General features: G+C 36.5%; 1 protein-coding gene across 1 annotated transcript in view; it reads left to right on the top strand.

Moving 5' to 3' along the window:
* OXCT1 (3-oxoacid CoA-transferase 1) overlaps positions 1-12,340 on the top strand; it is an 83,447-nt gene that overhangs the window by 36,073 nt on the left and 35,034 nt on the right. The window contains exons 8-10 of the mRNA XM_082301490.1: positions 8,441-8,548; positions 11,128-11,239; positions 11,708-11,802. Coding sequence (XP_082157616.1) covers positions 8,441-8,548; positions 11,128-11,239; positions 11,708-11,802 — 315 coding nt within the window. The remainder of the gene's footprint in view (positions 1-8,440; positions 8,549-11,127; positions 11,240-11,707; positions 11,803-12,340) is intronic.

The raw sequence follows: 12,340 nt of genomic DNA on the forward strand, positions 1-12,340 counted from the left end.
CCTTTTAGCTCTTGCAGCATCCCTCCCCTGCAAATGCTATTGAATTACTCAGTAAAAAAAAGTGAATATTTGAAGAGAAGAAATGGGTTGAGATACCAAGACTGACTTGGCTTAAATAATGTTGATTTTTCAGGCTGCAGACAATGGCAAAAGAATGAACAAGGACAACAGAGTAGTTTTCCATTTCTGTGTCCCAAACAGTTGTCTAGTCTTCCTTTTTTTTTTTTCCTCCTCCCCAGATCTTTTATTAAATTCTGTTCTAGATAACTCGCACTCATGCTGTCCAGTGTGTGGAAATGCACTCCCATTTATATTCCCATGAATTAGATACTGAGATCCTTAGTTTGCCACTTCTGATTCTTCTGGAGAAAGCAATAACTAAATGAATCTTAAAACAACTTCAGGTTTGAACAGGTGTTCCTGGGTTTTTTATAATAGAGAAACAAGCACACCTCTCCTTTTTGTTAACCTTTGGAATAAGTCAAATGTATTTTATCAGTTTTCTTCTTATTGTTGAAAAAAGTGAAGAAAAGCAAAGATATGAGCAGATTGCCTCAGCTGGTCAGAGCATGGTGCTGCTAATGCCAAAGTTGTGAGTTTGATGCCCATATGGGTCACTCAGTTAAGAGTTGTATTCCATGATTTTTGTGGGTCCCTTCTGACTCAGATGATTCTGTGAAATAATCCTGATTAGAATGGGGGAAATATGTAGCCAGCTGGCTCGGTAAGCAGTGGGATAAGGAGCACTTTTGCTAATGACAATATTTCACCATTTCTAGTGAAATCAGAATTTTCTCATTAGGTTATGATAAGCAGAAAATTCTATTTTTATAGTTTGAAGGACTGATTTAAATGTTTCTGCCAGCTTCAAATAATAATTTTGGTTCTGTAAAGCACTTTTTTCTTGGGTTTTTTTAATTTACATCTGTGTCTAGTGCTCTCTTTTCCAGGCAGCTTTTAGGAAGGATAATGTTTACATGCAAGAAAACTTAAATTCTTCTTAAAATTTGTTACTGACAATCTCTTTATACACACATTTCTGTGGCCTGTTGAAAGTGTCTAAGCCACATCAATTGTTTTCGTTCTTTCAAACTTTTCCTTGAAAAGTACCCTGATTACCTTCTTCCTCAAAACTGCAGAGAAGTTTATTTGAGTATTTTAGGGAGTTGGGATATCTGCCATGATTCTGAAGGTGAAATGGACCACACTAACTTCTTGTTGAGAAACAAAGTGGTAGCATGTCAAGTAGTTTTAAGAAATCTTTGTAAATTACCACCGTCTATAATGAACATCTGAAATAAGGAGAACTAATAGATGTATGGGCAGAACATGCCATTTTGGGATGAAATTACCTTTTTGTTACCTTTATTGAAATGCGTGCAGGATTTCTTTTTCTTACCAGAGTGAACCAGCAGCATAATTGGCTATAAACCAGCTGCTAATATGTTGTTTTAATGGGATTACATTGCTATATGTCTTCTGCGGGGCATGCTCTGGTCTGATCCTTAGTTAGAGACATTCATTGAATCTGAGGGTGCTTTAGTTGCACTTAAGTAGACTGTAAAGTACCAAAGCCACTTTCTTGGATAATGCAGCTAAATCTCTGATTTATTTTTATACATTTATTTTATTTTACTACTTCTCCCTTCAGTATATAAATTCTATTTAGTTCATTTTTGAAAGTTAAGCTTATATTTATCTTCTGACCTTTAAGTTACATTTCTTGGAATGCGTAGGATTTGATAGCTCTTTTAGTCTTTTTTCATTTGTTATTTCTCTGATGTGAGTAAGAAAATAAAATCTTTTGTTGTGATTATGGTTGGGTTTTTTTGGAGGTTCAATTATTGCTGGTAAAATATGAATAATTTTAATTAGAAAGTCAGTTATTTATTTTTACCTTCTAATAAAGTTCAAGGGCTTTCATTCTAAAGTAATTTGAAAATAAGTAACAAAGTATAGCAATAATGTATTTAAAGCAACTTGTGTTTTGTTTGCAAAAATTTTTATAAATTATATTGCACTAGAGTTAATATTGCTATCAGCTATTCTGTTCCGGAGCAGTAGTATTTGGGATGTGGTCAGTCCCCTTATTTGGCAGAGTACAGATTAAACAGGTTCTTCTACTATTAACTAGCCCTTAGCAAATGAAGACCATATTCACTGATTGTGGGTTTTGTTTGTTGTCTTCTGGCTCTTCTCCCCTTATTTAATTCTATGATTGAAAAATAATTACTTCATGCAATCTAAAAAAATATTTTCCAAAATTGCCATCTCCAGATGTGAGAAGGTGATTTTGTATATATCCCACATGGATGGTTATGTTTTATTTTGAGTTAAGAACCTAGGTATTGAATACAAATTGGGTGCTTTATCACCTCATTTCATCAAGAAAGCAGAAATCACAAAATGTGATCACAGCCAGCAGGAGTTCACTGATGACTTACATCAGAGCAACCACAGGGTTTCGGAAGGAATCACTCCTTAGGTGTGCCTGCTGCAGGAGGCTGGTTTGATTGGTAATGCTGGGACTGCTAGACTGCTGGATCTTAAAGTGCTCTCTCATGCTTTCTATTCAGGTAATTTTACCATAGAATAATAGTGTAAAATCCAGAGGAATGAATTTAAGGAGATGAGAGAACAGCTATGTTCACTTTCACTTTTTTGTGGATACAGAATTATACAGTCATACTGGTGCAAGTCATCAAACAAGCAAGCCCATCAATTTAATGGAGGAACTTCTTTGAGAAATGTCAGTATCTTCACACTTTGAACATGTTCTTGGAACTTAAGACTATTATGTATCCTAGCTGTGCTAATATGTGACTCGCTTAAAAATTTCTGAAGTGTAGTTCTATGTGTATAGGAGAACCTCTTCAGAGACTGGTGGTTAAATTTTTGATATTCTTTCATGCATGCACACAGCTTTACATATACATAGCCTTTGCAGATAATCAGGTATGATTCCTCTTTTCTTTGTGGTGTTTATCCTGGAGCTGCTGTGTGTGAGTGCCTAGAGCAGGTAATTTGGTGCTGTCTGTTTTCTTCTCTGCTGTCAGCAGTACAGCATGGAGGAGGACGTCAAATGCATGGAACGGAAAGGGGCTGTTGGAGGAAACAGGCAGCAGGTGCGGAGAAGCGTGAGAGGAGATTAAGCCTGAGGCAACAACTACAAGTGGAGGTGGTAATTGAGGAGATTTAGAGCAGAGAAAACAAAGGTGAATTGAGTATATTCTAGCAGGGGCTCCTGATTTAGGAGGATATGTAGCCACATGACGAAAATGTAGGAGATTTATGTCAGTTTTGCTTCCCTAATGATCAGATATGACATACTGGCAACAGATCTCACTGTTTTTCTCTGTGGTGTTTACAGAGGATAACAGTCTACTAGAAAGAAGAAAAACACATAAAGGTACATAGGATCTTCAACAGCATGGAACAGACGAATAAAGAACTGCTGTGTGCTGTTCCTGTATGGTACAGAGAAGGGAGCACACAGTGAAATTACAAGAGGTAATAAGAAACTAGTTAAATTTAAGAAATGCATCAATAGAGTCTTTTGGGTTCTAAGAAAACTGTTAGTTCCTTGTCAGAAGCTATGAAGAAGGTGGTGTATGTCCAGCCTTTGACTGAGGACATCCTGCAGCTGGCACTTGCTAGCAGCTGGGAGAAGATAACCAGAAGTACCACACTCTCTTTTAAGATCCTGTTGCTAAGAAGGGCTACTTGGCTAAGTGGACCTTCAGTGTGACCCAGACCTGGCTCATTATGTGAAAAGTTGTCTAACAAATATGAACTTCACAGGTTTTTACTGTTCCCTGCCACTCAGTGTGCTTATGAAAACATTTATTTGAAGTCTGATGTGACCATAATGCGGTAATTATTGACCAAGATGTGCCTTTATCAGGCTATTTGGTAGTTGCTTGATTTTAAATATATAAAACTCTCTTTAAAGATATAAAACTCTCTCAATATCTTCTGGATATTGACTGGCTGTCATTCCACTACTGTAGAATTTTGACTGGAGTAGAAATTTCATAGTCTGTCTGATCTTAGAAAAGGAAGTAATTTAATTTAGAAGATCCTCTGTTTCATCTCCCTTCATGCAGGCGGAGCTCAGTAACCTGCTTTGCTTTTTTCTGTAGTTCAGTAAATTTTTATAGTGTGTTCTTAATTTCTAATGAACTGTTTTCAGAGTGTATTTCACAGTTTTAAAATATCAAAGCCTTTTGTGAAATGCAGTCTAAACAATTAACTTTTTTTCCCCCTCTTGTTTGTCATTAACCATCATGAATGGTTGATCACAGTTTCTGTGATCTTGAATGCAGACATACAAAATTTAGTCTTATAGCACTTATTATGTATTTTAAGGTTTTTAAAGTTTTATGATTTTATGAATGTTAGAATGAATTTTGCAGTGACATTCACACTCTTCCAGTAGTGAACTGAAGAAGTGTACTGATGAGTTTGTCTTAAGCGTCTAAGGGGCTAAATTTTATTTCATTCCTCTTGTTGTTTTGGACATTTAACCGATTGTAATGTTTTACGTTACTAATGTTCTGCTAGGAATGGTCACTATTTCAGTTTGAAGAACTGAAGTGTACTAAGATAGTGATAGAGAGATTTGATGAAGTAAGTGTAAAAATAAGCTACTTAAAAATGCATAGGTTTGTTAGGCTCTGACTCTCCCCCATCTCTTTCTTTCTTTCATATGCACATTTTAATTTTTTTTCTGTAATAAGAAATCATATTGTAATTTCTGGTTATAGCTTAGTTTTATGAAAGCTGAGATTTAAAACTAAACCTGCTGAAAACATGTAACATATCATAAAGTACATATTTAGGCTGTAGATGTAGGTAGATGGAACATACTCAAAACAAAGGCCTTTTTATTTTTGAGTGTTTTGGCATTAATAATTTGTCATTGTCATTTCCTTACCAATTTTTGGTCAGGAACCAGAGTTTTTTATTTTTCTTACTAGAAATCCGTAACTATCAAGGTTCCCTCTTTCTCTCTGGAAGCGTTCAGAAATTCCGAAATAAAACTAGAAGAACAGCTGGATTTCTGTAAAGGAAAGGAATTCAAATTGCTTTAAAAAGGAAAGTAGACGTAAATTAGAGAAGGAAGTGATATAGTGAAGCAAATGACCACTGCCTTTGTGAGTGCCGATATCAAAAGGAATGGCAGAAGGCTCTTGTGAATCAAACTGGAGAAGAGCTTCTCTGTTCTAGGTGTATTTACAGATAAACCAGTGCTCAGAAAGGACTGAATTCATTCATCCTCCTTCCACTGTCAGCAGTCAGAGATTTGCAAGAACACTATCTCCAGGAAGAAACCTCCAATACTATGAAACTCTTGGAACAACGAAGGGATTTTTGAATCAGGGATCAGAGCATTCCCAGAAAAGGGCAGTCAGCCCTGGTGGTCTCATGAAGTTCCTTTTTAGCTCTGCTGGTACAGCAAAGATGTAAACATTTTCAGTCTTTTTGCACATTGATGAAATGAAGATTTGAGATGATCAAGGCAATCTAAATGGTACCAGAGGATTTTGATTTTCTAATTACAAAGAGTACAGGAGGTGGTCTGCCCTGATTAGTTCCCTCTCTATGCTTTGCCACACTTGGTGCCTCTTGGGTGGGATGACACATAATAATTTTTGATGTTTACAAAGATTCTTCTGTATGTTACAAAATAAAGCCTGAGGCAGGGTGAATACAGAAAAGAAAGAACAGAAGCATAGGTAGGATGAGAGCAGAGCAGGAGAAAAACTCACACACATCCTTTGAATTATTAATATGAATGCACTCCTGCCTTTCTCCTTGAGGTTTCGGCTACAGGGGTGTTACAGAGCCAACTCATAAAGAAATATGAAGCCTGAAAGTGAAGTGAATTTTCCCAGTGATGGGACTACTAAATTTGCAGTGTTGTTCTTGTCTAGGAAGATACTTGGGCAATGCCTTGCGGTGGCCACAGGCACTAAGGTGCTAATTCCCATAGCCATCAGATTTCCTGGTGTCACTTCAGCTGGCACAGCTTCATCTCTGGCAATATTGATGGCAGGCAGCCCATGCACGGTGCTTCATCATTGAGTTCCCTGGGAGAGAGAGCTGGAGCACTCAGATGGCGTTTGTACTTCATCTGCGTGAATTCTCCCTTTTCCATGTAAACGTGCTGATTATTTCACTTGCAGAACTGGAAGACAGTTAATTTTTCATACATCACATGCAAATTCTTAATCCCTTTTCAAAATTCCATTTTACTACTGTGGAGATATTTAAACATATTTAATTTTAGTTACATTTGATGCTTATTCCACATAATGGTAGAACATGGAAAGGTGTTCCAGTCGTCAAGGTTCCTTAGGCTTATCTAAAATCCCTAGGACAAAATACAGTTCTCAGTGTTATGTTCATTTAGGATAATGTTTGGAAATAGTAGAGGAAAAGCTATCAGGCTGACTGCTGTGTCCCAAGAGACAAAATACAAACCAATTAGCAGAATGGCGTGACTGATAACAAAATCCAACAATTTATTGTTGGATGAATAATTTATTCTGTGTATTCTATGGGGGGAGAGACTCAGTGTGTCAAGTTTTCTGACAGCATAATTCTGTTGGAGTTTGCTGAATTGTGCCAAGATTTTGGTTTTATAATCTCAGCTGCTGCAGCAAATAAATGTAGTTATTCTGTGAGAAAGTTCAAATCAGGAGCAATTAGTATTCCCCAGGCCTAGTTTTCCATCTGATAAGTGAAGACAAATTTAATTAAAAAGGATGAATTTGGGAATTCTGCTGGTAGCAGATCATCTGCTTGCCTATTGCTTCATTTGAAAGCCTTGTCTCCTGCTTCTCCTCCTTTTTGAGCATTTTCTGACAGTAGTCACTGCACCAAAAGTGCATTGTGCTTCAGCTGTGTGCTTCAGGATTTTTTCATTTTACCCTGTCTTTGACTTGGTCTCCATATTAATCTTGAAATGTGTATATAAAATAAGATACTTCAAGTGAGATGGATGACACTGTAGCATTTTTTCATGAATACCAAAGTCAGAATTTTCATGATACTGATTTGATTGTCTCCTCCTTATCTTTGGTAAGGGCTTTCTGGATGTGGGCCTCTGCTCTCCATGAACACTAAGGCTGGTGTTGCGGTAGCTGTTCTTGTCTCTTGCTTAGGATGTTTTCATTGCAGATTTCACAGCACATCCTCTCTGTCTCTTTAATCCAGGGCTTTTTTTAGGGATCATCTGAACCTGATCCTGTGACCTTTAGTTTTTTAGTTTTTCTTCTCCCTCTCCTGCTTTTAGGGTGGATTAGTTGGTTTCTTTGTTTATTGTCACAGTTCAAGGCACAGCAGGAAGTTAATTGTCTATTGGATGTACTATAGATTTTAGTATTGATCATATTGTGCAATAGGATATCAGATTGAGTTTTAAACTCTTTAATGTTGCTTCACTGCTGATAGCTGTTAAGAGCTTTATCCTTACCATACCCCGGGTCTTTTTTTGGGGTCATTAGTGTTTGGACATCCCTAAGAGTTTAATAAATTGCTGGTGATAAAGCATTTTGGAAACTTTCTTTTAATCTTCGAGTACATTCTTATGTCCTGTGTAGTAGATTGTTGTCTGTTATCTTTGCCTGTTGCTCGAACATTACATGTTCTCCCTGTGGTTGGAGCACTGCAAACAACACTAAGTGTCTGTTTTGTGGCAGAGTGAGATGTACTCTGTGTGCCTCAGACTTGTCAGGGAAAGCACCAGCCATGGCTGAGGGTCTGTGCTGCAGGTATCTGTCTACAGCAGGGTCTCTAACTAGACCACCCCACAACTCAGACAGAGGAAGGAAACCCCGGTTGTCTATGGTGCTCCAGATAGGTGACATTTCAAATCTACTATGTGTGGATGAGTGTTATTTTGTGCTAAATCTGTTTCACTAGCTGTAAAGACTTCTAGATCTTCATCTTGCATATTCTTTCTTGCAATCCATTATTACAGTTCATATGTTTTCTATTTTATTTTTGAGTACACTATGAAAAACCTTTGATCCAGTTTCTGTGTTTGTATCCTCTAAAGTCATACTTCTGCATTATATTTTGATATTTTGTTACTAGCATATTGTTTTCCTCTCTTTGGGCAGGAATTACTTGTAGGTACAAACAACTCTGATGTAACTGTACATGGTATATTTCTTCAAGTTGGCCGTACAAATGGGCCCATTAAAACATAAATTACCTTCAATTTGTATGAAGAAATATGCTTTGAAAGAAGAGGACAGATAAGCGTCAAAGTCAACCTTTTTTAAAGACTATATCTATTTTGTCCCTTTCCTTAATTTTCTTGATGTGATCTGCTGTATATTAATATTTAATTTCAAAACTTCATTGGTAATAAAACCTCTCATTGAATATTTTTTTCTAAATATTTTCACTTTTCCTTTTCACTCTGTAGGTAGAAGAAATTGTTGATATAGGAGCATTTGCCCCAGAAGACATTCATGTTCCCAAAATCTATGTTGATCGTCTGTTACAAGGAGAGAAGTTTGAGAAAAGAATTGAAGTAAGTAGCTGAGCTTCTCAGTCACAACAGTTTTCAGCTTGGGATGTATTTAAAATTTGTATGATTTTTACTTTAGCCTCCAAGTCTTAGCGCTGCGAAAATAGTGTAAGAAAGACCCATCATGTTTTGCTAAGAACTGGAGCTTAGGTAGGTACTTATGTAGTTAGATGGTGGCCTGAGGATTGAGCCTTCTTTCTTACACCTCAGACTCTGTGGTTAAGTCCCGGAATAATTTAGAGCAACTGCCTGTAGCCCTGGATTAATTTACTGCAGTTGAAACTCTAGTGGAAAATGCTACTTCATTCTCCTTCCCTCTCTCAGTTCACCTGCTGTAGACACAACAAGAGGAACACCTAGACAAGGATCTGACTTTGACAAGTAGCTACTTTCTTTTCCACTGGAGAGCTTTTGATGTGGGCAGGTAGGGCCAGCCTCAGTCCCTTTTGTGCCATGTATTGAATTATGTTATGTTGCAAAGGTCCTGGAAACCTTTGTTCCTTTTTCTTTAATCAGGAACTTTTTTAGCTGGTGGCCTTTCTGGTCTGAATAAAATATGTCAATAACTATTAAAATTGCAGCAATAATATTCCACCACTGAAAACATCCAAGAAAATTACGATTATGTAATTGTTCTTTGTTGTTTCTGTGTCTTTGTCACACTCAGGCTATGTCCCTATATTCATTTGGTGACAATGGTTTTAAAGTGCAGTTGAAAATTCTGTATTTCTTCTGTGTCTTCATATTCTGGAGCTGGGACTTATTCAAAATGTTGTCAGAAAAGCTGGTAGAAGGGAAGATATATGACACAAGGAAAAAAAAGTCTGTGAGAAAAAAGTGCAGAAAGGAATTGTGATAATTAAACTTTTGTTATTAAAATCAAGTCACAAAGTCCTAGAAAGTCATACAGTGTCTTTTCCCTGAGCATTCTCTTTTGTGAATGCTAAGATTAAGAAGCTTTTTTTTTAATTCCATCTGTTCATTCTGCAAAAGCATATTGCATGTTGTTGAGTAATTGACTGCAAACAGATGTGTCAAACTTTTTTTTTTTCCCTCTGGTTATGTTAGGTTAGATTGCAATTAATGGCCTGTGTTCTTCTCCGGAATGGCTGCATTATCTCCCAGAAAAGCTTTTTACCTTTTATGACAGAAATCTTTTTTTCATTTATTAAACTATTGCTTCTACTGCATCTTGGTTGCATAAGTGAATACAGATTTAGTCAATACCTACTGAATGATGACTGTTGCATACCTACCCAGTCATCTGCCCCCTTCCCTATATGCTTCATAAAAAAAGTGGGGCAGGGGTGAGGGAGAAAGCTACTGTTAACTGCCAAGCAAAATTGTAACAGAGATTACGCAATTTTGTAATTCTGGCGGTGGCACCTCTCATTACTAGAGGTATAGGAAAGAAATGGCAGCTTTATTTACTCTTACGTTAAATTTTATATATGAACTGGCTGTACACAGAAAAGCACTGAGTAGGATAAGTGGTGAGAGAAGATGAGGAACATAAGAAATAAAAATAAGCTAGTCTGTCATAGTTCTTACTGGCTTTAAATAGCTGTTCTTGCCTAATACGGCTCAAAAGTGGTCTCTAGCACCAGCTATAATTTCTATCCAGCCTTCTCTTTGCTGTCTAGAAACCCTCTGTAATTGTTCTTACTTTATCCGTAATCCACAAGTCAAGCAATTCTAGGGAAAATAGCCAAGGCATAAAAAGGAAGTTGATGGGAAATTCAAGAGGATTGATACTGACTGTTTCTGACTGCCTAAGGGGAGAGTGACTCTGCAAAAATTCTTTTGTGGTGATGAAAAGTAACAGGATAATTTTTTCTGATGTGTTAATTGTAGCCTGAAGAAGGAGAGGGTATAAAGACATATGGGGGTGCAGGACATGATGTTGCCCAGAGGAATTTTTTATGCGTAGGAGAAATGTGAAAGAACATAATCTGTGTAGACAATAATTTAAAAGAAAGATGTTACAAATTTCTTGAATGTCTTGGCATTTTCACCTACATGTGATTTACAGAACATCAACTTGAGATGAGAAAATTTCAGGAAACAGCTTCATGGTGGTGTGCAAGATTATAGAGATTTATGTTTGAAAACTTTGTTTCTTAGCTCCCAGTTTCTTTAGATGAATGGCATTTGTCTGTCTCATCCTTATAAATCTAGAATAGCTCATTGAATTGAATGAATGCAGAAAGAGATCAGTATTTGTATTTTTGGCTGACATTTTATGAATCTATTTAGGTATCTCTGGGGTAATGAATCTCAGACTTGCTAGTATTTCCACTAATGCTTGGTGCCTTCTTCACCACTTCTCTATGTATCAGGCTTGGCAATACAGATGAAGAAATAATATTTTGCTCTAAGGCTGTCATTGGCGATATTTGATGACTCCATTCACTTAGATAAGCTTGAATGCATAAAATAAAAGGTAGTTTTTTGTAGAAGATGAATAAATAACTTTATTCTTAGAGCAAGTATCTCAGTGCAATCACAAATCAGGCTTTTGTGTCTTGAGAAGCAAGAATCTGGATTCTAATCTTTACTTACGATTACTTCTTATTTTGCAGCGCTTATCAATCCGAAAGCCTGAAGGCTCAAAAGCCCAACAAAAAACAGGAGACAATGTGAGGGAGAGGATCATCAAACGGGCTGCTTTAGAGTTTGAGGATGGCATGTATGGTATCCTTCAGTTGTGCCATAGGTTAAAGTGATTGCTGACTAGAATAACAAACCCAAATGGTTTGTTTAGAACGGGTTAATTAATATGCTTATTGTCTTTACCAGACCCTGGGATTCTCTCATTTTATTAATACCCAATTGAAATAGAAGGGATGCTAAGACATAAAATATGTGGAGTTTTTATTTCTGGTGGTTTTATTAGCAGTTAAATGTGTCACAAGAATTTCTTGAAAAACTTGGAAAAGAAGCTTTACTTGCACTGTTGGGCTTTTTTTGTCATGTAAAGGATTTGACAGAATGCAATTAGACAGTCAAATCGCAAAATAATTCATCACTAATATGAGATATCTAAGTAAAAACAAAAGTGCTTGTGAAGGGAATAGTTCTAATCAACTCATAGTACAATAGTAATTTTTAAAAATCTATTAGTTTACAATGAGTGTTTGTGCCTTAACCACTTCTTTTCAGCTAATCTGGGTATTGGAATCCCACTGTTGGCCAGTAACTTTATCAGTCCAGATATAACTGTTCACTTACAGAGTGAAAATGGAGTCCTGGGTTTGGTAAGAATATATCTTGGTCAGAATATATCTTATTATAGTGCTTGTATTTTCCTGTGGCTGTATTTTATTTCCTGCCCACCTCCAACTTGATTATTATATTACTAAAAAATTTTATTCAAATATGTGCTATATTACATCACCATAAAATTCTCATTGTGCTGCAGGGAAGTTTTTTAGGAAATGATCATTTTATGATTATGGCGCTACTTTGCTAAGGATGTCCTTAAGTATGTGATTTTCTGGACTCAGAATCATCAGGAGTTTGCAAGACTGAGCAGTGTAAACCTTATCAAACATAATTTTAAATAAAGCTTAAAGTGAATATTATTTTTACTGTCTTTACTACTAGTCACATGGCTTTATGAAGTTGCAGTTATGACCTTTTTTTGAAAAATGTCTGTCGCTTTGGTTAAGAACAAAAAAAAACCCCAAATCAAACAAACCTCTTACTTCAAGGTTGTTTAGTAACTCTAACATCCTTGAACAATATGTCCATCAGCCCTGATACATTACTTGATGTAAATCATGCCTTGTAACG

The sequence above is a fragment of the Coloeus monedula genome (assembly GCF_965178545.1).
Source record: "Coloeus monedula genome assembly, chromosome: Z".
Lineage (NCBI taxonomy): Eukaryota > Metazoa > Chordata > Aves > Passeriformes > Corvidae > Coloeus > Coloeus monedula.